Source organism: Patagioenas fasciata, chromosome 15 (assembly GCF_037038585.1).
Source record: "Patagioenas fasciata isolate bPatFas1 chromosome 15, bPatFas1.hap1, whole genome shotgun sequence".
NCBI classification, from domain to species: domain Eukaryota; kingdom Metazoa; phylum Chordata; class Aves; order Columbiformes; family Columbidae; genus Patagioenas; species Patagioenas fasciata.
The window spans coordinates 3,130,562-3,158,427 of NC_092534.1; the positions used below are offsets into that span (position 1 = coordinate 3,130,562).

Here is a 27,866-nt window from a genome sequence, read left to right on the forward strand (position 1 = left end):
CACTTGTGCTCCAGCCCCTCACCAGCTCCGTCCCCTTCTCTCAACTCGCTCCAGCACCTCAAGGCCTTTCTTGGCATGAGGGGCCCAAAACCGACCCCAGGATTCGAGGTTTGGCCTCCCCGGTGCCCAGCACAGTGCTGGTACCAGCCAGGATGCTGGTGGCCTCTTGGCCACCTGGGCACACACTGCCTCATGTTCAGCCGCTGTCACCAACACCCCCAGGTCCCTTTCCACCGGGCACTTCCCAGCTGCCTTTCCCCTGTAGCGCTGCCTGGGGTTGGTGTGACCCAAGTGCAGGACCCGGCACTCAGCCTTGTTGAACCTCAGACAATTGACCTCAGCCCAACACCCGCAGCCACGGCTCCGCCCCCGGGGTCACCCCCGCTCCCGTGTGCTCCAACGCGCTGCTGCCCGCGGCGGGGCCACACGACGCGGCGCCCCCTGGCTGCCCGCCCGCCGGGCTGAGGCGAGGGAGGCGCGGGAGCCCCCGGCCCCTGCCCACCCCGTCCCGCTGCTGGGGTGTCCGGCTTGGCGCGCCACTGCCGCCGGGCGGTGACCCCGCGGAGCTCCTGGCCGGACTTTGCCCGCTGCCCCCACGGCACCTCCCGCCGTCGCCAGCCGGGACGGGTCGCTCCGGGGCTCCCTCACACGCCAGGCGGGAACGGGGCTCTCGGCCGCTGCCCGTTGAGGAAACGCGGGGCCCTCGGGCGCTGAGCCCGGCCCGGGGCACCGAGCCGGCCCGATCCGTGCGCCATGGCGGGCGCTGCGCTGTGCGGCCCCCGCGGCGGACCCGCCGGGCTCTGGGTGAGTGAGCGAGCGGGGCCGCAGCTCCGTCCCGCTGCCGGGACCCCTCGGGGGCCCTGTCTGAGCCGGGCCCGGGCCAGCGCGGGGAGCTGGGGCGGGCGGACCGGGTTCTGCCATCGCAGGCTGCTGCTGTCATGGACTTTGCCTCCCAGGGACAACTTTTCATGCAAATAGGGAACAGCTTAAGGCTTTATCCAGTTACAGTGAATTTGATGAGAGTTGTGTGGGAACAGGTAGCCCAGCTGCAGTGCTGGAAGGAAGAGAAGATCCTTCCCTGCCTGTAGAAGAGAAGCTCTGGGGAGACCTGATTGCACCTTTCTGGACTTAAAAGGGGCTGATCAGAAAGATGGGGACAGACTTTTGATCAGTGCCTGTTGAAACAGGACAAGGGGTGATGGTTTTAAACTAAAGGAGGGAGATTCAGGCTGGACATGAGGAAGGAATTGTTGGCCCTGAGGGTGGTGAGAGCCTGGCCCAGGTTGGCCAGAGAGGTGGTGGCTGAACCATCCCTGGAGACATCCCAGGCCAGGCTGGACGGGGCTCTGAGCAACCTGAGCTGGTGAAGATGTCCCTGCTCATGGCAGGGGGGGCACTGGGGGAGCTGGGGAGGGCCCTTCAACACAAACTGTTCTGTGACATTGAAACTGGTCCCTTTATTGTCTGGTGAAAGTATCTGCTGAATGACCCACTACAGAAATACCTTTGAAAGGGCTCTAATGGGTTAATCAGTCCAGACTCACGTGGATTTCCATCCCAGAGGCTGATAAACTCCCATAATAATTTGTGATCCATTATCTGCTCCCTCTTTTCATCTAATGATTTCTGTCCCTAAGCCTTAGGACTCAAACCACCTCCACAAGCTGCTGAAGAGAAAATACCCTTGTCTGTTCATTTACAGTTGCTGTATTTTTAGTATTATTGTGTTAGCAGATGAGATCCAACTATTTGTTCAGTCAAAAATATATAAATGAATTGTAAATACAGCTGAGGAAATGCAGTCGTGATGCAGTTTATGTGCTAGGGCACTTCTTTCCTGCTAATCTCCATTTCACCAGTCATTCCCTAATGACTATTCTGATGGTTCTCAAATACTGATAATCTTTTTCATTCCCAAATTACTTTTTCTCATTCCACATTCAATAAGTTTCCTCTCTTTTTTTCTCACTAGTTGTGATACATTATGTCCTTTTTTCTGGCATCTTTCACTTTCCAACCTTTTTTTCCTCCTCGCCACTTCCATCCCTCTAAAATGCTGCTGAGTCCTTCCCCCCCCATTGTGTCACCTCACTCTTTTCTCCAGCAGCCCCTCTTCTGCCACTTTTTTTACATTGAAACCCTGAATCAAGTTCCTCTAACATCATCATAGATCTCAGTTGTCGCATTAGCAACTTGCATTAGTGTGTGGAATTCTGCATACATTAACTTTACTATGTCATTTCTGTGTTGATTCTGTGGCAGGACTGGAATCAGACATGGTATACGAACACCCCAAGATTTACCTGGTGCTTTGAGAGAACAGTCATTGCTTGGATCCCGTGTGCCTACCTTTGGATCTGTTTTCCTTTCTACTACTTGTACCTTCGACACAAAAACAAAGGCTATATCAGGATGTCCTACATCTTCAAAGCCAAAATGGTAAGGGTGGAGGATGGGGTTTGATCACAACTTTGATAGAGAACTTATTTTTTCCAAATCATTAACTCTTTTCTGATGATCCATCTCTGTGTTTGCTCTGACATTTAATCAGTCAGGTGAAGTGAGGTGAGTATAAATCAAGTAAAGCTTTAGGAAGAACTGTTGTAAGATCTTCTCTCCTGTATTTGCATTTGGTTCCCTGCTGCTTCCCATAATGCTCTCCATCCCAAACCTGCTCTTCCATCCCTCCAGTCTCACCGCCCAGCCTGCTTGGAGCATTCGATTCAGTAGATCGTCCCATCGTCATTTCACTCCATTCCAACACGTTTTCTGTCTCTGCCCCAGGTCCTTGGATTCATCCTGGTAATACTGTGTTTTTCTACCATCTTCTTCGTACTGTGGGAAATAAGCCAAGGAATCCCACGAGCTCCAGCCTTCTTCATTAGCCCTGCTGTGGTGGGAATCACAATGGTAATTCTTTGATTTTGTCTGAGTTTGGCCTGGCTTAGCCCTCCTGGGTGGATATTGTATCTCTCATGTTTCTCTCATCTCTGAGCATCAAGATCGCTGATGGGGAGATGTGTTTTGTGAGGTTCTGCTGGGCTTCGGAGCTGGGGCAGAGCACTGGGTCTGCAGCTGTGGTGCAGAGCCCTGGGAGCAGTGTACACCTAGTTTCTCGCAACCATGGTATGCAATTTAGTGCGGTTTAGAATGAAATGGCGTTTCTGTTCAACACAAGTGCCTGTCCTCCCTTGCTGTCATTGCGGCTTCACAGCCTAGATCCTCCCAGCCTGTTGGCCCACTTGTAGTTTTGTTACTTGCCCTTTCTGAAGAAACATTCTTGAGTGCAAAATTGCACATAATGCTCTTCAGTTTTAGCCTTTTATGAACAATACTGCAGCTCTGAACATCTTGAATTTTGGGGCAAGAAACTAACTTATTTTTCTCTATTGTATCCCTTAATTTGATAATAATGCTCATCGTTCCATTACCAGCTCTTTATTTGGACACATTTGTACTTCCTTGCAGATCCTTGCCATGTTCCTTACCCAGGCGGAAAGAATGATGGGCATCCGGTCTTCAGGCATCCTGTGGATTTACTGGCTGCTCTCGTTCGTGGCTGCAGTTGTGATGTTTGTTTCCAAAGTCCAAAATGCCCTGGAAAGAGTAAGTGAAACCACGTACCTTTCATGTGCAGGGGTACGAAGTCTATAAGCAGCAGAGCTCTTTTTTGCCGCATTAGCTGTGAGGTGAGAACCAAATTCCTCTCTTAAAATATGTGCTGAGAAAAATGATTGGTGACACTTTGTGATCTCCATCCGTGTTACCCTTTAATACAGACAGTGTGGTTTTCTGAGAGCTCAGCTGACTTCATGTATGAATAGAAGCAAAATGAACATAAATGCTGTCACAAAAACTGATATATTCTACATTTGTATTATTTGGATATTTGTGGTGAATGTTTCTTTGTGGAGGATTGCTGGCTGGGTTCACACAGCTGAGGCTTACTGTGAGTGGCCTTTTTTCTCAGGTGAACAGTTGTACCTTTCCATCACACAAGGAATAAACAAAAGTTAATGTTACCTGTGTGTTTAAATGGTATGGGAAAAGATGGGGCCACTAAACAAAAGCCAGTTGGGAACTGCTTGTTCCTGCTGTGTTGAATGATACTCAGGCACCAGGCCTCTTGGTGAATAACACTTTGCCACTTCTTGGTACCAAAATACAGTTCCAAAAATATACTCAGACCTTTTCCCATGTTTTTTCTCTTTGTCATTCACAAAACTCCTTCTAAGGAGCCCTGTAGACACACCATTTATTACAAAACCTGGCAGCTGCTTTCTTACATCAACAACTCATCCCACTGGGTGGGCAAGGAGCTTGTATCCCTCAGAGCACCCGAAGTTCCCTGAATAACAATGCAATGTGGACATCTGACTTGGCTAGACTGCAATAAGCCTCCGATAAAACCATCACTATAAATAATATGTCAATTATTTAGCATTTTCTGGTATTCCGGTTTCAGGAGTTACCTATTTAAGTGGCTCTACATAACTACACTTTAAATAAATGCTTCGAACCAAAACTCAGAGCTTATGGCTGATAGAACACGAGAAGCCAACGTTCTCTGCTGACTTCATGTGAGGGTTCTTACCTCGTTCTTAGCAGTTTTTTGTTTCATAGGACTTCCTGGAAGACGATTTCCACCATGTCACAACTTACCTTTACACTAGCCTGGTGCTAGGAGAACTCGTGTTATTCTGCTTAGTTGATCACCCTCCCTTCTTCTCTAAAGCTGTCAATAACCCTGTAAGTATAACATAGCTTTTCATAACGCACTGCTTCCCTCAAACAGGAATTTAAATTTATGGGGATACACAGGAACGTGAGTATCTGGGAGACGTAAGATGCATTGTTCTGTATAAAGAACAATGGTTTTAAAAGGTAACCAGCAAAATATGGGATAACAGTACTCTGTCTCACTATGTGTGCTTTGGAAAACCGAAATCTTAATGCTCAATCCATACTCATGTTTCTTTTTTATTGAAACCAGTAGATAGGGCTCACATTGCTTTCCTGTGCAGCAGAACTCTGTTTGAGGTGTGAGTATGGCGGAGCTCGGTGCTTCAGAAAATAAATGTCTTTGGTTATGAGGAATATATTATTTCTTCCTCCATCTAAGATGTTATTCAAAGTCTAATTCTCCAAAGTCTCCCGATCCCCTTGATCCTCCACAATTTACACTGTCCTGGTCAATGAATGCGGTGTGTGTAACTTTTGATTGTTTTTCCTGAGGAAGCACAAGAGGGAATTATATTCATCTGACACATGCCCTTTTCTATATATAAATATCACCCATGTTTTTTCTCCCATCAGAATCAGTGTCCAGAAGCCAGCACCTTTTTTCTTTCCAAAATCACATACTGGTGGTTCTCTGGGTAAGAAAACAAAGAAAAAAATGTGATTTTGCTAGAATATCAGAAAAAAAATACCCAGCAGCATAAGCAAAGGTGTAGATGACAGCCAGTAGGAAATATCTCAGTCCCTGAGTCAACTTATGCAGTGAGGATTTAAATTCTTTCTCTGGGGACTTGAAGTATTCTCACCAGACCAAATTATGGAAATTTAACTTACTTTTCTCACAGTAGTTCAAAACACAAATTAGTGATTCTAGATAATTCTCTTCCCCCTTCCAACTACCCTTCCAATCTTGAAATAGACCTTAGCAATCATCTCAAAAAATCACTGTACACCAACCACTGCCTGCCAGACCTTCCTGTAACAAATACTGGGCAAGGGGAAAATAGCAAATGAGGACATGAGCCCAGGCTCTGCTCAGCATTCGGGAGAAAAGCGATTACACACCTTGGCCTAATGGCCACAATGATAAGGACTCATCTCGGTTTCACTGAGGCATAGAGTAAGTTAAACTGAGCTTTGTCCCTCACTGCCCAAGACCCAGCTCTCAGTAAGGACTAGAAGCTGGGGTTTACTGCCAAATCCTGATGAAGTTGACAGAAGAAAGCATAAGAATTTGAAGCAAAGTGGCTGTTCCTGAACACTGATATTTATTCTGAGAAAGGATAGTCCTGAGTAGTGCTTATTTAAATCCCTGTGTGCTCGCTGTGGTGCACTAACTGAAAGCCCATCTGTTTTGAAAACATTACATGCACAAGTTACCTGTGGTCCCTCGCAGCAGTCTGTGTGTCCCCAGGCTCGTGTGGAGAGGCTGGCGGCAGCCCTTGGGGACAGATCACCTGTGGCCAGTGAGGAAGGAGGACTCCTCTGAAGAAATTGTTGCCCAGGCTGAAAGAGAATGGCAGAAGTGTCGCAGCAGAACCCAGCAGTGAGTACTTGATCTAGAGTGTGTGTCAGGGCTCAGCCGGGCAGTTTTCTCTCTTGGCTCAAAGATGGTAGCAGCAAAGATGCTCACAGGTGCTGTGTGCCATCTCAGAACAGGCTTTAATCCCCGCTGTTCCCCACAGAGTGCAGACAGGCTGCCTCAGCACACAGTCCAGCTCTGAACATAAACTCTGCTAGAAGCTTCCTGCCTGGACAACAGAACGGTTGAAAGATTCAATTCCACTGAATTATTTGTCTGTTAAACAAGAAGAAGAAAAGGATAGTGTACATAAAATGGCCCAAGTAACACTCTGGGGGTCTTTAACCCCCTCAGTGGGTGAGTTCCTCTGTGTGAAATCTGATTTCAAGTGTTGGAATCTGCTGGAGAACATCTTTCCAGCCCTGGAAGGATGGAACTGTCAGGTTTTTGTGAGAGGGAATGTTTTATGATGAGCATTTACACTAGTCATGGCATGAGACCCACTGTGAGGTATTGACTGAGTTTTTGAAAGCATGAGATCGCCAGTCTTTCTCCAATTGTGTTTGGCTTTCTCATTGTTTCTTTCTTTAGAAAAATGGAGTCTGCTACATTTAGAAAGGCCCAGAAGAGTGAAACTAGAACAGCAGAAGCTGAAGAGACAGAGGTTCTACTGCAATCAGAGCACAGTCAGAGTGCGCCCTTACTGAAAGTGTTTTGGAGCATGTTTGGAACCTATTTCCTTCTCGGCACTGGCTGCTTAGTTATCTGTGATGTCTTCTTGTTCTCCATCCCAAAGTTATTGAGGTACGTGCGGATTCATCATGTATTTCCATCACACGTACAAGGTTGCTGTGTGCCTGAGCTCACACAGAGGTGTGTGCACCGGCACCCACACGGGTGCACACACAGACACCTGAATCTCCTCTTGCTGATCGAAAGAGCTCGATTATCAGTTGTGCTAAGCCCACAGTCAGCTCAGTGGGAAAAAAAAAACACCCAAACCACAGTCTAAAGCTGTTCACACTTTCTCCACTGCTATATTCCACCAGTGGAAAGGACGGGCTGAACTGAGCCTTTCAACAACTTTACTAGAACAGGAGTGAGGTATTCGATGGTGCTACAAATCATTTGCACAGGTTGCCAGCCACTTGCTGTACTCTTAAGGCTCTGTATTCCCTGACTAATTATAAAGAGCACATCTCTGCATCCTACACATCTTAAATAGCTTCTTTAGTCAGTTGACGTAATGCTTCGTAGATTGTGTTGGTACAACACACACCTGCTTTACAGAACATTTTCAAGGGCAAAATCTCTTCTTAGTCGTAAAGATAAGAAGTTCTAGAAATGTCAATGACTTCCTTAGATTATGGCTCCCAATTTGCATATTTCTGACAAATTCACAACATTCAGGAGCCATCCTTAACACTGGAAATGAGGTCTCCCCGTAGAAGATGTTCAGATCAGATCAGATCAGATCTTCAAAACCAAGAGTCAAAAATCAGGACATTATACTACATAGAGCAGTGAGCCGTTTTTCCAACACTTCTGTTATTTTACTGATAAATGTAAGTCAGAGAAAATACAGAAAAATCCCTGGTATTTCTGCATTCTTGTGTGTCTGAAATTTCATGAGTTCTATGTGGATTCATCAACATTTTGCTCCTGTCTCACAGCCTTTTCCTGCAGTTCATTGAAGATCGAGAGGCACCCAGCTGGCACGGCTATTTCTATGCCTTCACTATGTTCCTTTTGGCTTGTCTCCAGACTCTGTTTGAACAACGATATATGTACATATGTCTTGTTCTGGGGTTGAGACTGAAAACTGCAGTCATGGGGCTTGTGTACAGGAAGGTGAGTCTATAGTTTCCTTTTCAGCCTCATTTTTTTGTAGCCCTACATTAGGAATTATGACATTGTTGGTACATTGTTCTTAACAATATCAGGGGAGATGCTATTAGAAACTACTTTTAGGATGTAAATCTGTGCTGTATTAATCTCTCAACAGTATTTGGGAAGTATTTTACTATTTGTTTTTCAGAACTTACCTCTGAAAATATCCAGGTAAAGGACAGAGGAAAAAACAACATAAGCTTTCTTATGCTGTAGATTATGGTTGGAGAAAGGAATAAATTCTTCATCCTAGATTGAAGTCACATATCCCAAGCAACAGTGTGTTTTTAGTACCTAGGATGCGACATTTTTCTTCATCTCTCTTTCTTTTTTTTTTTTTTTCCTTTCTTTCTAAGGAAGATAAACGTGTTTGATTTTTGGACCAAAGCTGTGGTTTGATGATGCCTTTCCTTTCTTCTCTACCCTGTCTAGATCCTACTTATGTCAAATGCATCAAGGAAAGCAGCCACAGTAGGTGAAATTGTTAATCTCGTATCTGTTGATGTCCAAAAGCTAATGGATCTGATTATCTATTTTAATGGGACCTGGCTTGCTCCTATTCGGATTATCATCTGCTTTGTCTTCTTGTGGCAGGTAAAAGATTATCCCTTTCTATTCTAGGTATCAAAGGAAAAAGGAGCTTTCAAAATTCTGCTTAGAGCTTTGTCAGTCTGGATAAACTGAAATTGCTGTATTTTTCTTAGCTTTATAGCATAGTGGATTCGCTTTTCTTTTTAGAAGATATTTTCATCGGTGTAGAATCCCTACCCAATCCTTCACTTCATCTTCTCACTGTTCATTCAGTATTAAGTCTTTTTTAGGGAAAGAGTGTGTATATGGTTATTCCGAGCTGAGTGATAAATTTCTGCCTCAGCTTTTCCTGTCACTTCTCTTTTCAACCAAAATGTGATGGCCTGGTGCAGGCTGAGGGTCCAGTTCTGGAGCATAAAGGGCAATGGACTGAAAAAGCAACTTGAAATACCTCATCCTGATTACCTCAGGATCAGTGAAACTATTTGAAGCAAAGTTCTATGATATTCAAATGGAGTATTGGAGACATCGAGTTTCATAGGTATCCAGCAGTTTAGCACAGAGAAAGGAAAACCTGCGTTAGAAATAAAGGATGATAATGTAAAAGATCCTTTTCCGCTTCGTTCAATGTATAGCATTTTCTCAGCAGGAGAACCCCATATTTTAGTCCCTGTTTTTGGCAGCACACCAGATGGCAGTTTGAGCCCTATAGAGAGAACTGATTCCCAGGAGCTTCCCAGAGGCTTTGAAGATTTTCCTTTGGGAACCAGGACAGACTGTGCCTGTGCTGGGCAGGATACGGTGACCTTGGAAAATTAGTAGCCGTGCTATAGCTGCCGAAAAATCATCCTCCCCTTTCTAGTGATGCTGACGAGCTGGATGTGGTTGCATGTAGCTGGAGCATAATTAACACTTTCTGTGCTAGTGCTCACAGACCATTTGCGTAGAGAATACTTATATCTCTCTTTGCACATCAGCACTCACCTCTCTAGCGAACATCTGTAGAAAGATGTAATTAAACCACGAGAAAGAAGCTCTCTGTTTTGATGTATAAGTCATGATGAACCCTGCCGCAGAAGTCTGTGACACAGTATAATGCCACCATTTCATCTCAGTGGTTGATGTAAATTCACACAAGCTGGGTTATTTATGCTGCAGGAATAGTTTGTTGAGGGTTTGGGTTTGTTTTTTGAACAAAACCTGGTTTTGTTTGGGTCACTTCCTGGTGCCAGCCACAAGGTGTCCTCCGTAACACAGCCAGGGACAGAAGGGAAGTCAGAAATGACTTGAATTGCCAGCCTGCTCCTGGATCGCTTTCAGCACCAATCTAGTTCCTAAAAGGGAAGCAAATAAATTCAGCAGAGGACGAGGACGGGAGTTACCCTGCCTGACGAGTTAACAATCCACAGGGCTCAGGGAGCACAATTCCCAGGAAAGGCAAAGGCAAGATCGGAGTAAAACCTTAGCCATGACAGATGTTAGGTCTAAGTTCAAGTAAGAGGGAAGGTGAGCTAGGGGGAATGGAAAACAGTAATTTCTAGTGATCACCAGAGGTTCTTCCTTTTTTCTTTTCTCTCCTGGCAGCTTCTTGGCCCATCTGCCCTGGCTTCGATTGCTGTATTCCTGTTTCTTTTGCCTCTGAATTTTGTGATCACCAAGAAGAGGAGTCAGTTCCAGGTACATTTTACCTCATAAAAATTAAGTGCTTTACTGACTTGAATTAGGCAGGATACTACTTTAAAATCTAAATTAAAGCCTGCCATGCTTTTCCAGGAATGGATCACAGGGAACCCAAGGTCACTGATTATTACAGTAGGCATGTTCTAAAAAAAAAAGTAGTATTTTACTGAAGCATGTCAGTAACATTTGACATCAAGCAATAGCTTCATATTTATTATTCATGGTGACAATGACGGTCTGCAGGAACATAGAAGGATTCAAAGCCTGCAGAGTTTCTTGAAGTTCAGAGTAAGCTCTTGCATATTCAGTGTTTTACCTTGTTTGCCCACCTTTTCTGTGGTTTTTTATGTATTACCAGTAAAAATAAAGCTCTGAAGATAAAAAGCAAACTATTTCCCAGCCTGGAAGATTCATAAGCAAAACAGGATATGCAGCTCAAGTGCAGGGAAATTTATTCAGAATTCATAGGCAGGAATAAGGTGTTTTTAAACACCTTTTAAACTTTCAACCTATTAAATTATGAAACTCCAACATTTATTACAGGAGATCCAGATGAAACATAAAGATGAGCGGGCCAAACTCACCAATGCCATTCTCAGTGACATTAAAGTAATCAAACTGTATGGCTGGGAGAAAACCTTCATGGAGAAAGTGCTTGGTATCAGGAAGGAGGAGCTTCAGGCCCTAAAAAGATCTCAGATTCTCTTCTCAGCATCTTTAGCTTCTTTCCATTCCTCAACTTTCTTGGTGAGTGGTTCATCTTCCTACATAAAACATGTGCTATTACTTCCATTTCTCCTCCATCTCCAGAGTCTTGAGGAAGGGGCCTGTCACGCTTGAGCTCTTCCCCATCTGAAGCCAATAGTTTGCTTTTCCTCTGCTCCCTTTCAGATTGCGTTTGTGATGTTTGCTGTCTACACGCTGGTGGATGACACGCACGTCCTGGATGCCCAGAAGGCCTTTGTGTCTTTAACACTGATCAACATTCTCAACACTGCGCACTCCTTCCTGCCGTTCTCCATTAACGCTGCTGTCCAGGTTAATTGGAGATTCTGTTCCTTCTTCTCTGGCCATAACTGGTTTTTTACACATCACCACTAACACGTAAAGGTGGGGATTTCTTAGTGCTTTGAATGTCAGGGCTATTTAATTGCTGTTGTGAAACAGTGAAGTACAAGGACTTGCAGGTAAAAGCACTTTGTAGTATTGTTTTTCAGAAAGGCTCCATATATTGATGAAAGTCGCCAAGAACAACTCTTAAGTAGTTTGAGGCCAATCACAAGCACCATTAGATCTCAGTGGTCCTTCCAGTTCTGTTTTTAATCACATAAATCAGAATAGATAAAAATCTCCATAGGAGATCGGTGGGAACCCTGCTAGCACAGAGGAAAGCAAGTCATTGTCCTCTAAGAAATTGGGAAATTGCACTTTCCTCTTGCACCCCAAGAAGACTCTCACAACTCTTCGCGTACAGAAGCAATCCCTGAAAAGACTGTAGGATGAATTGGAGAAAAAAGTGCTAGTTTCACTGCGTGAGCAAAAGAGAAAACACAGGGAAGAATTTGTTTTTTTGCTAAGCTACGGGGAAATAAAGGCAGTTAAAGTAAGGAAGTGCTACATTTGTCCGTCCAAGCATACGGCGTCTGAAACATCCCACCTACTCAACAGTCTAAGTGAGTCTTCAAGTTGGGTCTTCACTTTGGGTTTTAGCTCCCCTTCTATTAGAAATCTTACTCTTTTGTGTGGTTCTTCATTTCAGGCCAAAGTTTCTTTAAACCGCTTAGCGGCTTTTCTGAATCTGGAAGAACTGAATCCTGAGAGCTCTGGCAGAGACTCTTCTGGCTGTGGTAAGCTTTTGTGTCAGCGCTGTTGTCTTCTAAGAAGAGCAGCTTCCATTGTTCAGCTCCCACTCTTAGGGTGCCTACTGCAGTCAAGAGAGAAAAATGTTTGCCCCTTATTGTTCACTTTGTCTCTCAGCCCTATTTATTTCTAGTGATGAAATCTAATCTGATAATTAACCCCTTCTTTTCATACCTAGGGTTCATTTTATATAATATAAATACACACTGAGATAAAGACACAAAAATAGGGATGTTTCTGTACCTACCTTTGAGTTTACAAGTGTTCTGTTTCTCGTCACATTTTAGTACACGCAAGTATCACCATAAGAAATGGGACTTTTTGCTGGAGCAAAGAAACTTCTCCTTGTCTTAAAAGGTACAGACTTACCTTTAGTCATTTCAGTTCATTAGGTCAGGGTGGATGCTGAATGAACTAATTCCTTAGGGCCTAAGTGACACTGGTTTGGAATATCTAGAGACCTCTGAGTTTGCTTCATATTTAATGTTGAATTCTGAAAATTGTAAAGTCAGACAGAATGTAATCTTGCTTTCATACCTGGGAGCACATAAATGGGAAGGTGCCTGTAGCTGGATGTCGCCTTAATATATGGAGACCACTTTCTTTACACGATTTTCTTGTACAAATACAAAATTACAGTAATTCAAGTTAAAAAGTAGAATTGATAGTATACAGACATTATATTTGGTATCACTACATGCTTATTTCAAAAGGCATTGCAGTTTTAGAGAAGAAACAGTGTTGAAAAGTTCTGATGTTCAGGAATGTTTTACATCCAGTGCTTTGGGCTAGTCTGTCTCCAGAGTGGGGACCTGGGCTTGAAACTCAGGTGGGACTGTGGATGAAGACTTTCTGGTTGGAAGTGTCTTTGCAGGGAAGACTCCTGTTCTGCTGCAAAAACTCAGCAGGACAGGAAGAGTAGCTGTGCCATTGAGGCCTCAAGCATGAAATGATGGGGTTTTGTTGGTACATTTTTATTACTACAGAACAATAGCAAGAATTTGGGTCATTTTCTTTTCATGAAACGTATCTAAAAAGTGATAAGAAACTAACATATTCTCTATAGGATAGATCTTACCGTGCCCAGGGGCTCCTTGCTTGCTGTAGTTGGTCAGGTGGGTGCTGGAAAGTCCTCCTTGCTGTCAGCGTTACTGGGTGAGCTGGAGAAGACGGACGGCTGCGTGTCCGTGAAGGTAAGGTTTCCCCCACACGTTTGCTTCTAATTAGGCTGTCTTTAGGAACAGTGTGGTCTTAACCAAGGCATGGCGTACTTCATGAAAACCCATTTTCTGCTGAATTTTAACAAAGGCTGTATGTAGCAGCCCACATTTATTTATCCAAATATGCTTAAGACCTCCTGGATGAGCCTGGCGCTTGGGAATGGGAATTGGAATGGGACTTGAAAGATGCAGTTCCGTTTCTTGCTCTGACAGTGACCTGAAGCAGCATCCTGGTAAATCACGTCAGATACTAGCACTGCTGTTGCCTCCTCTGTAGGGTAACAAGAGTGCAAGACTCATGTTTTGCAAAGCTCTCCGAGACCTATCAGTAGTGATGATCACTCCAGATTTCTAGAAATCTTACTGGGAGAGTTTTTCTTCAAAGACAGGTTCCCTCAGTGTCAAGCTGAGTTTATGACGATTGGTGACATTCCTCTACTTCCATTTTTATAGGACACCACAGCTTATGTCCCCCAGCAAGCTTGGATACACAATGCTTCGGTGGAAGATAATATTCTCTTTGGGAAAGAGATGGATGAGACATGGTTCAACAGAGTGATAGATGCTTGCGCGCTGCAGCCTGATTTGGAGAGCTTCCCTGCAGGGCAGAAGAGTGAAATAGGAGAAAAGGTATTGGCTTAGGTTCATATTTTGGCCAACTATTCCATGAGTAGCTTTGGGTGTCCTGCTTAAAACACCCACAAAACTACTAAACTTGCAGGAGGCAGGTGCTCAGTAATTTCTGAAAAGTCAGGCCATGATTTAACGGGGTCTGAAGCCCATCTCCTGGCAGTTAACCTAACCAGAGATATGAGAGGTGCTGAAGTCAAAATTTAAAAAATCCACTTAATTCTTGGGTCCTCTTTTGCAGGAGGGTGGTGCTGCTCAACAGAGTTTGCCTCTGCATCTGAAGTGGCCTATTTTTTTTGGTGGGGGAAGAAGAGAGATGAGAGAGAAGCACTGATTTAAAAATAAGGAAGTCAGTGTAAAATTGAACCAACAGTTGGCAAATGTGCTATAGCTTTGGAATAAACACTATCAATACTTTTTTTCTACAGGGAATAAATATATCGGGAGGGCAGAAGCAAAGAGTGAACCTTGCTCGTGCCGTGTACCAGAAGGCTTCGATTTACCTGCTAGACGACCCGCTCTCGGCTGTTGATGCGCATGTTGGACAGCACATTTTTGAACATGTTCTTGGACCCAACGGCTTACTGAAGGACAAGGTGTGTTATAAATCCTGAACTGTAGAAGACTGCAAAATGATTGGGTTACTCACTTTAGCAAAGGCTCCCAAATTCTTTTTCGCTAGCGGCAGCGAGTGCTACCGGTAACAATGGTGGCAGCGGAATGGGTTCTGCAGCCCAGAAGCACATGGCAGCCCTGCTGTGAATTACCTGGGAGGAGGACGACTGAAAAGATAGGGGCTCCTGCAAGACTATCTTTATCCTCATGCAGTCCACGTGCCCAGTTGCAGCCTTACTTCACAGCAAGTTTATAGTTCTTTGGTTTTCCGTCAGCATTATCTGTCTCCCTTTTTGAGATTTTCTTCTAGTATAGTTAGGAAGAGCTGTCTGATCTCTTCCAGCTCACTGCATCTTATCATTCTAATCCCATCCCTTTTGAGTATCTCAATGACACCTCTATAGTTCTCATCACCCAAATGGTTATCACTTAAAATTCAGTCTTGAAATCTATCTTAAACACTCCTCTGCCTTTCTTTTTTGCGTTGGTTGTGTTTTGTTATTGCATGGTATTTCTCTGCTGTCAAGTGATCTGGGTAATAAATGTGGTTACATGAGAAGGGATGTTAGGACAGCTCTGTCTGTTTTATGGCATAAATTACCTACAAATACTTCATTCAGTTTCGCATTGTAGAAAGAAAATAGATAATTTCTTTCATTAGAATATCCAATTAAAACAGACATGTCTGTTTACAAATACTTTTCTCTTTATATGTAGGTTGGTTGCAAGTATCAGAATGTAATTATCACATTGAAACAAAAATACTGACAAAGAAAGAGGGTATCAGACTCCAGGACTCAAAGGGCTTGATTGTATACTAGAAATATACAACATACCAATTTGTTATCTAGGGGAAAAATTACTTCTCTTACATCCTTTCCCACATACACTTATCTGTGCAAATATGCTCAGAAATTTAAATGAAAAAGAGCTGCACTCCAACTCCATTCAGGGTGATGACATTTTCAGGCATTTCGTTCTGAAATACTGGTTATCAGTGACGATAAACTTGACCTATTCTTCAATTAACATCATTCTACTTAAGAGCTTCAGCCTGAGAGGAAATCAACAGCATGGAACTGGTCAGTGAGGCAAGCAGAAGGTCCTCCTGCACACTGGGTGTTCATCTGGGACTCAAGCTTCTGTTCTCATTCTCTTTTGTGCCGTGCGTGACACAAAGCAGTTGCTTCAGCCCTCTGCTCCCACGTTCTGCACTTTCAAAAATGGCACAAAGCTGTGCCATGGAGATAAACCTCATTGGAGACAGAAGTGGTAGGAATAAATGCAAAAATATCTCCACGTTAGTAAAAATCACAGCATGCACTGAGAACACATCTGTCTTTAGAAGACAGCTTGAGTGAGCAGGGAAACACCAGCACAACTCTAACTGTCCCCTCTTTATTCGAGCAGACTCGTGTGCTGGTGACTCACACAATCAACATTTTGCCTCATGTGGACAACATTGCTTTGCTTGTGGATGGAACAATCTCAGAAATCGGTTCCTACCAACAACTTCTACAGAGAAATGGTAACTTTGTGGAATTTCTTCATTCACACATCGCTGCAGAAGAGAAGGAAGGCACTAGTCTTCCAGGTAACCCAAATGAGTTGGAATCGTTCTTACTGGGTCTCTCAGTCAATTGTTTCCTTCGTATTATATTTAACATTACAGAGCTGGGGGAAGGGGAGCTGCTGCTGTTCACACTTGGGAAGAGAGAAAGAGAACAAAACTGGGAAAGCCAGTCTTACATTTGTTCTATTATGGACATTTAAAGCAGAGATCCAGTCACAGTAAGCTGGCGCTTTGTGTGTGGGGATAAAACATGCCTGCCAAATTAGCTGACTCATTACCTCAAAACTGGTTTTTGAATAGACACTTTCATCTTAATAGCCAACAATCGTGCAGTAAACAGAATTATCCACTATATGCGCTATTCTTCAAGCTTCACCTTGATATTTCTACCCTTAGAAACAATTCTTTGTAATGAATTTTTCCTCTGTATTGCCAATCTCTCAAAGGCTATACAGGACAAAACAAGATTCTAAAACATTTAGAAAAAGAATGCATTTATTTCACAGCTATGGGAGACAGCCAAGTCACCAACACTTCTAGAAATGCTCTGTCACAGGAGAAGCTCTTCAGGTAAGTTTAAAGCCGTTTCTGACACTGAAGAACTTGCTCCAAAAGCCCATAGGAGCCTATGTGGAGGCTCCCAGTGTGATACAGGTTTGGGATTGATCTGTAAAATAATAATAAGAGCAAACAACGTCACTCAAGAACAGGTAAGAAACCACTCTTGGATGGGGCTGTTGACCAATATTTTCTCAAGGTTTTGCAAGGAGCTGGGATTTGTTCAGAGCTCCCATCCAAGGCATGTCGATGCATTTGCTTGCATTTGCTTGTTCACCTCCCAGCGGGCCTGGAAGGTCTGACTCACATCAAACCCGCCACAGCTGGCAGAGGCTTAAAGCCTCTGTCAACAGCCCTGGGATAAATACGGACAGCGGTTGGGTCATTCTGGAGGATCCCAAAAACCACAGCCATCAAAACAGATGTGAATATAGGGGAGGGTGGGTAAAGATATCCAGCTTTAAAAGTCTCATTGCCTCGGCTAAGAATTGAAAGCTTTTATTTGTTGGTTTGGTTTTGTTTACGAAGTGACAATTCAGTCAAATCTTCTGCTACGGGAAGGGAGCCCGTTCCAGTCAGTCAGGACCACACCACTGCTGCAGCTCCTGGAGGAACATTAACCAAGGGAGAGAAAACTCAGCCTGGCAGGGTAAGCACAGCACATTCGTGTACCAGCAAAGACACGTACTGAGGGTTTATAACTGACCCCCTCATGGCAGGAAAGCAGCTCCTGCCCAAGTTAAACCAGCGTGACTCCAGGAAAGTCAGCTGAGCTGTATGAGCTTGCCCTATAATTGAGAAAAAGCCATTTTAGTATTATTTTACTTGGCACCTTCTCCGCAAGCTGTATCTCCCTGGATGCCCCGATCTAAGCACTGGTTCCAAAATAGGAATAATGCACATACATTGCAGAGAGTACATTATGGAAATGAGAGAGGAAAATAAATAATTCATGACCACTCAAGGAGAGAGACTCTGATTCAAGAATTAACCTGAGGGGGAAGTGCACTGAGGCAATCAGGGCAAGGCTGTGGTAAGGGACAGAACAGGACAGATGGCAAGGGACTTGCAGTTTTGAGTCTGTCCACAAACTCTTGAGGCTGGTGGGGAGTAGTAAAGAGGCAGCAGACATGGGATTCCAGCTCGGAGGAGTCAGGCATGGATGAATTATGTGCTCAGGGCACATCACAGCAGCATTATCATGTGGGGAGGAGAAGAAGAATTGAGGCTACACGCTGGTGGTGAGAGGAGAGTGAGAAGGGGGACACACCAAAGGAGGCAGCTCCAGGCAGGCATCTCCTCGCCTCCGCCACCAGCAGTTACTCACAAAGTCAGGGCCATACGTGACAGTTGTCACTCACACCCACAACAAATGACAACCACTGCCTGGTGTAAGCCAGGCCTTACCTGCCTTCCAGCAGTGACACAAACCTATTGCAATAACATTCATCAGCTGATAATAATCACTCATTAACACCATTTATTTACTTAAGTACAGCTTCATTATTCATCTGTGAGGAAAACAGAAAAGGAATTAACATGGTTGCTATGGCTCATGGCATATAATCAAATAATAAATCATTCCTTGTTTTGGAGCTGCTTTTCCTTGCTAACAAGCTTGATCCTGCCAACCTCTCCTCCTGTTTTTTCCCAATTGTTTCGCTCCAGGTTAATACTTCGATTTATGCAGCCTACCTGAAGGCGACAGGCTTTCTGCTGTGTGTGTACATCATCCTGCTGTTCACGTGTCAGCAAGCCATGTCATTTTCTCGTGGTTACTGGCTCAGCATGTGGGCAGATGACCCTGTTCACAATGGGACACAGCAGCACACAGAGCTGAGAGTTGGAGTCTTTGGTGCACTAGGAGTCGTTCAAGGTTCGTGGAACGAACTCACCTAATTGTTCTCTGTATTTCCATCTCCCTTTCCCATATCCAGGATGTTTTCTCAGAATATAAACAAGTGCATACCCTTGGGCTCTGAGCCTCCAGGGCCTTTGGCACCAGCCCTAAAAGTTTGGCATGGGACCTAAAACTACAGGCTCTGACGCAAAGAGAGGATTTCTAAGGGATCTCAACAATATTTCCAGTGTTACCGCCTGAAATTCTACTTCATGGTATGCTAGAAGTATTCTGTGCCTTTCAGCAGACCACGATGAATAGTGTCTTCCTCTGTATTTCCTGCTGGAACTAAATTACCTGAGTCCCTATAAAACATTCAGCAGTGGAAGAACAATGACATCCTTATTTTTCTATACTGCCCCCTTGTATCCAGCATCTTTGGCATGTCTGTTTTCCTCTCATTCCTTTCCACTCCTCCAGTATAAATGAACCATATCCAAGGGCAAGTGGCAGCTCTTCTCCATGCTGAATGAAATCTTGGTTTAGGCCTTTTAAGTGCAAAGAGAGAGGAAAAAAGGAAGTTGTGGAATTCTACATTTCTTTAAATTTTTCTTTGTAAAAATACCCACAATTCCTTGGATCGCTCTAATTAAAAAAAAACTAAAACAAAACATCATTGTTTTAAGACAAATCAGATCCGAAAACATCTCAGCCCAAGTTAAAAAGATTGAGAAAGCTTTGAGTGAGCTGAAAAGAGTGGGAAGGGCTGGGTACTGTTCTGTGCCAACAGCGAAGGGAGAGGCAGGAAACCTGAAACTTTGAGTAACTCCAGCTAATTCCAGACAAGCTCATTTTGTGAAGAATAAAGAATTTGTCCAGTGTGTTTAAGTTGCTGAATCCATGGCCCCCATCATGCTCGCTTGGAAGGTCTTCAGCCCCTCTGTGACTGCCCTACAGGGTACTTTACCCTGCAGCTCTGAGCCTGGGCTTAACAGCTACCGAAGAGAAAGTCAGTGCCTTCAACTGGTAAAGCATTCACAGCACAGAGTGAAAATCATGAACTCGCAAAGGGGAACTCCAAGGCGAGTTTGTTCAGAGCCAGTGACAATGACTTTTTAATCTTACAGCCCTTGGCAGGTTCCTTTCAACAGCAGCAGTCCTTCTGGGGGGCGTGTTAGCGTCACACAAGCTGTTTCTGCAGTTGCTGAGGAATGTTATGAGATCCCCCATGGTCTTCTTCGAGCAAACACCTATTGGAAACCTGCTGAACCGCTTCGCCAGAGAAATGGATGCCATTGACTCCGTCATCCCTGACAAGCTGAAGTCCTTGCTGGGATTCTTGTTCCACCTGCTGGAGATCTACCTTGTGATTTTAGTGGCTACACCCATGGCAGCAATGGCCATAGTGCCCTTGACTGTGCTTTATGCTGCGTTCCAGGTAGGAGCTCACGGATAAGCAGGCAGCAGAGGCTGAAGCAGCATGACTGTGTCCCTGCAGAAAGCCTCCTTCCTTTTCCCAGGACACTTGCAGAAACTAGTTTCATCATCAGGAATTGCATCTGAACAAGGAAATGTCAGTGGCGCTTCCCACATCACCTCAGCCCTCCAGAGCATCCCAGAGACCTCGCGAAGAGGCTTCTGCTTTCCTTATGTCAGATCCTACCTAGAGCTACATCCTTTGTCTCCACTAGTGTACATGCAATCATATTAACACCAAAAGCACTTATCCTTTTCTCCAGAATTCCTACACTGCTTTTCAATATATCCATGGCAAGCTGCGCAGCTCTGCCATTGCACTCGGAAACCTCAAATGCTTTGTCAGCTGTCTCCTCTACCTGTGCATTAGGTTTTATAACACTAAGATAATACGTACTCTTGCAGTTGTTGAGACCTTCCCAGATTTTCTATGGAGCACCTCCATGGAGGCATAAACCTTATCACTTCTTCCCTTTCCCTTTGCACCAGCACTTCTATGTCAGCACCTCCTGCCAGCTGAGGCGTGCAGAGGCTGCCAGCAGGTCACCCATCTACTCCCACATTTCAGAAACGTTCCAAGGCAGCAGCGTGATCCGCGCTTACAAGGACCAGGAGCGGTTTATCTTGAAGAGCAATTTTCTAGTGGATGAGAATCAGCGAGTATGCTTCCCAGGAGCAGTTGCTGACAGGTACAAATCTGCAGTGTGAAAAAAAATTAGAGTTTACTCTTCATGGCCTCCATGTTGGTTGACAGCAGCTGAACATGAGCCAGTGTGTGCCCAGGTGGCCAAAAAGGCCACCAACATCCTGGCTTGTATCAGGAGTCGTGTGGCCAGCAGGCCCAGGGCAGTGACCATCCCCTGTCCTGGGCACTGGGGAGGCCAAACCACGAATCCTGGGGTCAGTTTTGGGCCCCTCACACCAAGAAAGGCCTTGAGGTGCTGGAGTTTGTTGAGAGAAGGGAATGGAGCTGGTGAGGGGCTGGAGCACAAGTGTGATGGGAGCGGCTGAGGGACCTGGGGGGTTCAGCTGGAGAACAGGAGCTGAGGGGAGACCTTCTGATCTCTGAACTGCCTGAAAGGAGCTTGGAGCCAGGGGGGTCGGGCTCTGCTCCCCAGGAACAAGTGGCTGGATAAGAGCAAACAGAGCAGGACAAGGGCTTTGTAGTTGCTCCACAAATGTTTTGCAAAGTAATCACAGATTCTCTTGGGAGAAAAGAAGAGGGGACCCAGCAACAGCCCTGCGCTCTCTTCCTCTTGCAGGTGGCTTGCTACAAACCTGGAGCTTCTGGGCAATGGCATCGTGTTGTTTGCAGCACTGTTTGCAGCAATGGGCAGAACGCATCTCAGTCCGGGAACCGCTGGCTTCTCGATTTCATATGCTCTTCAGGTAACTCAGTACGGAAGTAACACCATGCTTGCATTCTAATTTCTGCTACCATTTCCATTTCTAAGAAATCATGAACAATTTCTGTGGCTTTCTAGATGCCTTCTCCTACCAAACCCTGCTGTCTTTGCTGAAACCCAGAGCTTCTAGGGCATGTGTGCCCTTAGAGAATGAACCTCAAACACATGCAGCAGTCACTTTTTCCTCCTGTATCTGAGCTCAGGCTTCAGTCACAGCATGATCTGAGCAACCGAAGTGAGGTCGTGAGTGTGTCTTACCTGCTTCTAGACTAGTTACACAACAGCCTAAGAACCAGCTACATCATCTTTTAGCATCCAAGCCAGTAGCATCTCATTCTCTGTAAACCAGCTAAGAGGGAGAGCTGGCTAGGCTCTTTAAACACAGCTTTACAAACTCTCACTAGGATCCATGGTTAATTTTTAGCCTTTTAAGGGATGATTTCTCAAGTAATTAGCTGATGCGGAAGTCTTTACAAATAAACACTAAGATAAAGTACCAGGTACCTCACAAGCACAGGTCAGGACTTATTTTATCTGCTCAAATGCTTCTGTGTCCTTCTGGCAGATAACTGGTGTTCTGAACTGGATGGTGCGTGCCTGGACGGACATAGAGAACAGCATCGTTTCTGTGGAGAGAGTGAGAGAATACACGAGGACTCCTAAGGAGGTAGATAACCATCTACTGACCCTACTAGCAGAGGGGAACATCTCCGCAAACTACGCTAGTAACTTTTCTGTTCCACCTGGAGAAAACCCCTAGCTTTCCCCTTCTAAAAGGCCACTTATGCTTCCTTTAAAGAACTGCAGCATTTGGGTTTTATCCAACTGCCCAGGCTTGTTTTGTAACCTCTGATCATCGTTATTTCCTTCAGACAGTTAAGCATTAGATTGCCATTAAAATAGCTTCACTTGGTAACACTCATGGAACGAGCCGTATTTTCTGCCCATATTTGGAGCAAGTATTGTGCGAGCTCAGATGCGACTCTGATAACTGATGGCTGCCAGATAGCCTTTAGCCACAAGAAGTCTCCAGTGCAATCATTCCTGTTCTGTAGTCATCAAAATTATTTCTCCATATGCTGCCCCAAGATTCTACTAAAGGAGACTTTCACAGTCCTGTTTACAGGAGCCTATAAATATTTTTTTATTGAACCACTCAATGTCAGAATTCTGACACGCAAACAAATGTTCACCCTCATTTTCAGTTAAGACGAGTGGTCTCTTTGCATGGAATAAAAAGTCAACATTTGCAATGTGAACGTTGGAGGCCTTTTTCTATTTTAGAAACAGTGAATAGATCAGAGGAATTTGGCACAGAAGTCTTCGTTTCAGTATGGCCACTTGGTTTGGTAATTTAAATCGGCTGTTTACAGTGCTGTTTGTTTTCATCCATTTAGGCACCTTGGACTTTGAATGGCCAACTTCAAGATCAAGTTTGGCTCACTGAAGGGAGAATTGAATTTAGAAACTATAGTTTGCGATACCGGCCAGATTTGGAGCTGGCACTGAAGCGCGTCAGTCTCACCATCCACGGGCAGGAGAAGGTGAGCTAAGCCCCTGGTTTCAGAAGCGCTGCAGAGCGTGACCGGCGCTTTGCAGCCATCAGACGGGCACAGCCCCTGCCCTGTACCCAGCTGCAGTAACTCGTAAGCGTGAAGCTGCAGACGAGCCCGTCTGTCAAACCGCTCCCCTCTTCCTGCACGTGGCAGCACTTCCAGGATTGCTGCACACACCGAGCATCCTTCTGAGTGAAAGTTCACGTCACAGAAGGTGAGCGGAGTTACAGCGAAGGAATTTCACTTTTTAAATCTCGTGCCACATCAAGGCCCTGTTCCAGCTGCCAGCTCTTGTAGTGATTCTTGCCAAAGGCTTTCCAAGATTCATTTTCATACAAAACAATTACAAACAATAGATTTTCCCTCTAAGAATGTATCGCTACACTATGTGAATCTTGAACAGCCCTGAAGATTTGATCTATGCAATAGAAACAATTCAAAAGCCCAAGAGGAACTACACAATGGGTCTGGCCAACTGTGGGAAACAATCAACACCAAAACCAAAAGCTTTCCATTGCGCTTTACAGATTGGCATAACTGGAAGAACAGGAGCTGGGAAATCCACTCTTGCCGTGGGATTGCTGCGATTAGTGGAAGCCGCGGAAGGAGCGATCTTCATCGATGGACTCGATATTGCTCAACTAGGTCTCCATGACCTCAGAACCAAGATAACTGTCGTTCCCCAGGTATGAAATTAGTTTCCAAAATGCTTCAGTCCCTGTCCTAAGTCTTAACACCTCGAAAGGATTTGAAAGAATCTGTTAGAGGAGGGACATACAGAAATGTCCAAGTTGGAAACGACCCCATGCAGTGGTTGTCTCCCAGTTCAATGTAACATCAGCCACAGGTTTGCACCCAGGAGGGAAAACCCGAGAGCTCATTTTTCTAACCCATTTCAGGTCTTGTTTGTACTATCTCTGTGCTCAGGATCCAGTTTTGTTTTCTGGCTCCCTAAGAATGAATCTCGACCCATTAAACCAACACACAGACGCAGACATCTGGACAGCGTTGGAACTGACTCGGCTCAAGAACTTCGTTGCAGCTCTGCCGGAGCAGTTGGAATATAAATGCACTGACCAAGGGGAAAACCTGAGGTACTGCATCTGCAGAAAGAGCAGCGGGGCAGGGCCGGCCCGCGGGCCAAGGGAACAGGCAGCCGGTGGGAGTCTGACGCAGTAAAAAAAAGGGTGCCCAGACAGCAAATTGATGCATTATTGTCCTGTTTGGCAGCATGAAATCAAATCATAGGACACTAAGTGGAAGAGCTAGAGACTTGGTTGCTGTGGTGTGTTTGTGCAGTACCTGAAACACCGGAATCGCGTTCCCGGTGCAGATCTCCCGGGTGCTAGAGCAACATGCTGCATTTCCATGGGCTGTTGGTACTGTTACCCACAGTGTCATCCGCCTCAATCACCCTTGCAGGGAAAGGGAACCATCACCTTTTCATTAGTTTTCAAATTAATCCCTTATCCTCACCCCAGTACCTACTGCTCTCGGTTTACCATCCCTCTTCTCACCTGCAGCGCTGGGCAGAAGCAGCTGGTTTGTCTGGCCAGAGCACTTCTGCGGAAAGCCAAAATCCTCGTTCTGGATGAGGCCACAGCCACGGTAGATTTAGAAACTGACCTTCAGATTCAGGCCATGCTGAGAACTCAGTTCAAGGACAGCACCGTGCTAACAATAGCTCACCGGATTAACACCATCATGGACTGCGACAGGTAACGCCCCCAGCCAGGCAACCTGTGTGAGCACAACAAACCGCACAGTGGCAGCGAACAGCTGTTTCATTTCTGTCCTTTCCCTGTTCAACCCCAAAGCTTTAGAGACTGCAGGAGCTGCCTTACACCAGCTAGGCACCACTATGTTAACTGGAGATCATTTATTCGCACATGATGCATTTCATGCTGTGTCATACTCCTTTATCCCCCACTGACAGCAAAACCACGGCTACAGCACTTTGCTTCATCTTAAATCGTGAAGCTAAAACACACTTATAAATCTTACCCCAGTCTCAGGTGCCAAAAATCGCTGCTCCCACAAACTCAACGCTCAAAACCTGTATCTGTCCCACAGCTGTTTCCCAGCTGAAAAGCTTGGGTGAATAATGAACAGGTACCGAAATTTATTATAGAAATAATTAGGAATAACTAAGTTCGTTAGAGTTGCTGGTGTAGCCCCAAGCTTACACTTCTGTTTTCATATTCACAGGATTTTAGTCTTGGAAAATGGTCGGATAGCTGAATTTGATACTCCGGAACGCTTAGTAGCTCAGAAGGGGCTGTTCTGGAGCCTGATGGAAGAATCAGGCCTTGCATGACTCACTCATGGCAGAGACCGTAATGCCACCACCTCCAGGAATAATTGACCTCGTAATTGAGTTGTTACCTTGGTTTCACTCTGAAATGTCTGATGCTCAACCAAATCTCGTTTGAGCTGTAACCGCAGTGAGTAGATGAAAAGGGATGACTTGGGATACACGTTATTTCTGTAGGAAACATAGCAGTTCCATTTTCGTTATGTTTCCAGATATCAAACCTCACTATTTTGTTGAAAATGAGCCAGTCAGAACTTAAACACCGTGTTCCTCTTATGCTATAAAAGCAAAGAGGCTAAAAGACCACATCATGTAGGACAAGGGGCAATGGGTTCAAGAGGTTCCACTTCAATATGAGAAGAAACTTCTTCATGGTGAGGGTGTCAGAGCCTGGCCCAGGCTGCCCAGGGAGGTTGTGGAGTCTCCTCCTGTGCAGACATTCAAACCCGCCTGGACACCTTCCTGTGGAACCTCAGCTGGGTGTTCCTGCTCCATTGCACTGGATGAGCTTTCCAGGTCCCTTATAACCCTTGACATTCTGGGATTCTGTAATCATTTTTGATTTATGCTATAAATGGAGCCATGCTTAAAGATTACACAAGTTATTTTTAAAAGCCAACAAGGTTTTATGGAGAGCAAACAAGACTTTACCTGGTAGCGAGCAAGCTTACACATGTACAGCTTGCCCTGAGTTCCAGGCAGAACCAATTCAGTCCAAGACCTGCTCACCTGGGCACTGTTCTTGCACCATGTGGTAAATCCTGAGGCAGCGGGGAACCCCTGACCCCCCAGAGCAGCTCTGGGGAGGGCAGCAGGTGGCACTGGGACACCCGACTCACCTCCCGACCCGCTGGCTCAGTCCTGGTTTTCTCCTGAAGTGCAAGTTCACCCCCGGCACCACGGAGCCTCTGGCACGGTCGCTTCAGATGGTGCTTCAGCAAACCACAACAGCCCCCAACAGCAAAGCCGAGCTGCATCAGAGCTGTCCCCACGGCCCTCCTCAGGAATCACAACAGGACAGTGCGACAAACAAACCACACTGTGAAATGCTGCTGTTTACTGGGACTTTTGTTAAAAGTTTTCTAGAAAGCTGAAATAAAAATACAATCGAGTATTGAAACGGCTCCCTTCAGTAAGCCAAAGTAAATACGGTGTAAAAGGAGTAGTGGGAGGGGATGGGAAAGGTCAAACTGAGCGGAATCAGCCCAGAGCAGCAAAACCCAGCAGTTCCTTCTGCCACAGCTGTTCCATCACCTCTTCACCCACATTAGGAGCAGTGGACAGTTTCTCTGGGCACATGCCCGAGGTACTGAAGTCCAACACCTGCTGCCATACTGCTGCTCAAACACCAGGAGAGAGGCAAGTTTCTCCCTCTGCTTTCTTCAACCCTTACTCAAGGGCACAGGAAAAAAAATAAAAATTAAAAAAAATAATCAAGCAACAGATACAAGTTATGAACACTCTGAAGGTTTATCAACGGATCTCAAAAACAGGAGTATTTTGAACTAGTGAGATGTAAGTTCGGTATTCTTGCTTTTTAACTGATGTCAAGGAGAAACAGAAGTGCCCACGTTGCTGGGTAATTCTGCAACAGGCATCTTTTAGCACACCAGTCTCTGATATAAACATCTTGTAAATGTTCTCTTTCCGTTCCTAAGTTGGTAATGAAGAGAGGAGGCAACAGGAGCAAAGAATCAAACCACTCTCACACTGGAGGTCGTTGAAAGGGTGCAGGGTTTGCTGTTGGCTCACACAGAACACGAGCAAGTGAAAATACCATCGGCTTTCACAAGCTGTGCTAAAGGGCAAAGAAAAGGGATTCCCAAAATTACAAGTGACAAACCCGTGTTTCAGAGGAGCCAGAGTCCCCAACTTGGTGTCCAAGTGGTGCTGGCAGTAAGTGACAAATGGGGAGCTCAGGTCTCACAAAAAGGCCATAATCATAAGAAATTGATCTGGAAGTTGGTTAAAGCAAAAGATATAGAAGAGGTGATGCCAGGACATCCCAGCGTCTCTTGAAAATCTGGTTTAAGGAACAGCAAGTGGTGTTTAAAAGGGCAGGTCTGGGGGCCTCCGCAAAGGTCCTGTTTCCTAGATGAGACTAATTGATTGAATTGGGCAATTAGCACAGGAGGTAACTACAGCAGGCTCAGAACTACACTAACAGCCTATTTCATAAATTGCTCTGAAGAAATTTTAAATATTAAGGAATAAAAGTCTGTCCAATGCCACCAGCAACAGGAATGTCGGGAGCTGATCACAGGGAGCTCCTGCACCTGCCCAGTCTACACTCTGCAGTGTTAAATAGCAACTGTGCAGCATAACACACACAGAGCTGCTGCCGGGGGCTCAGCGACCCCCACTCAAACCCCAATAAACCCCACTCGTCTAAAGAGGCTTTATCTGCATCTCAGGGGCTTCCAGCTCTCCCTCGTTTTCGCTCCCAGCCACTGAA

The 27,866-nt window shown here is 45.2% G+C and overlaps 1 protein-coding gene across 2 annotated transcripts; it reads left to right on the forward strand.

The window, feature by feature from the left end:
• Positions 1 to 481: 481 nt before the first annotated feature.
• On the forward strand, positions 482 to 26,531 carry ABCC6 (ATP binding cassette subfamily C member 6). Of its 2 annotated transcripts, XM_065850906.2 has the most exons (31): positions 484 to 804; positions 2,263 to 2,439; positions 2,785 to 2,910; positions 3,469 to 3,606; positions 4,624 to 4,749; positions 5,317 to 5,378; positions 6,155 to 6,286; positions 6,854 to 7,066; positions 7,936 to 8,113; positions 8,585 to 8,746; positions 10,268 to 10,360; positions 10,907 to 11,110; positions 11,255 to 11,401; positions 12,123 to 12,210; positions 12,511 to 12,580; positions 13,290 to 13,416; positions 13,897 to 14,073; positions 14,502 to 14,669; positions 16,099 to 16,282; positions 16,768 to 16,831; positions 17,348 to 17,468; positions 18,488 to 18,695; positions 19,787 to 20,097; positions 20,625 to 20,824; positions 21,398 to 21,524; positions 22,107 to 22,208; positions 22,939 to 23,085; positions 23,625 to 23,783; positions 24,025 to 24,191; positions 24,621 to 24,815; positions 25,306 to 26,531. In XM_065850906.2, the coding sequence occupies exons 1-31, from the start codon at positions 754 to 756 to the stop codon at positions 25,412 to 25,414; spliced, it is 4,533 nt and encodes a 1,510-aa protein (XP_065706978.2). In that variant the 5' UTR covers positions 484 to 753; the 3' UTR covers positions 25,415 to 26,531. The 2 variants fall into 2 exon arrangements, with proteins under 2 accessions (XP_071671435.1, XP_065706978.2); XM_071815334.1 differs by lacking the exon at positions 25,306 to 26,531 and having other exon boundaries at positions 482 to 804; positions 23,997 to 24,191; positions 24,621 to 24,758.
• Positions 26,532 to 27,866: the final 1,335 nt, after the last annotated feature.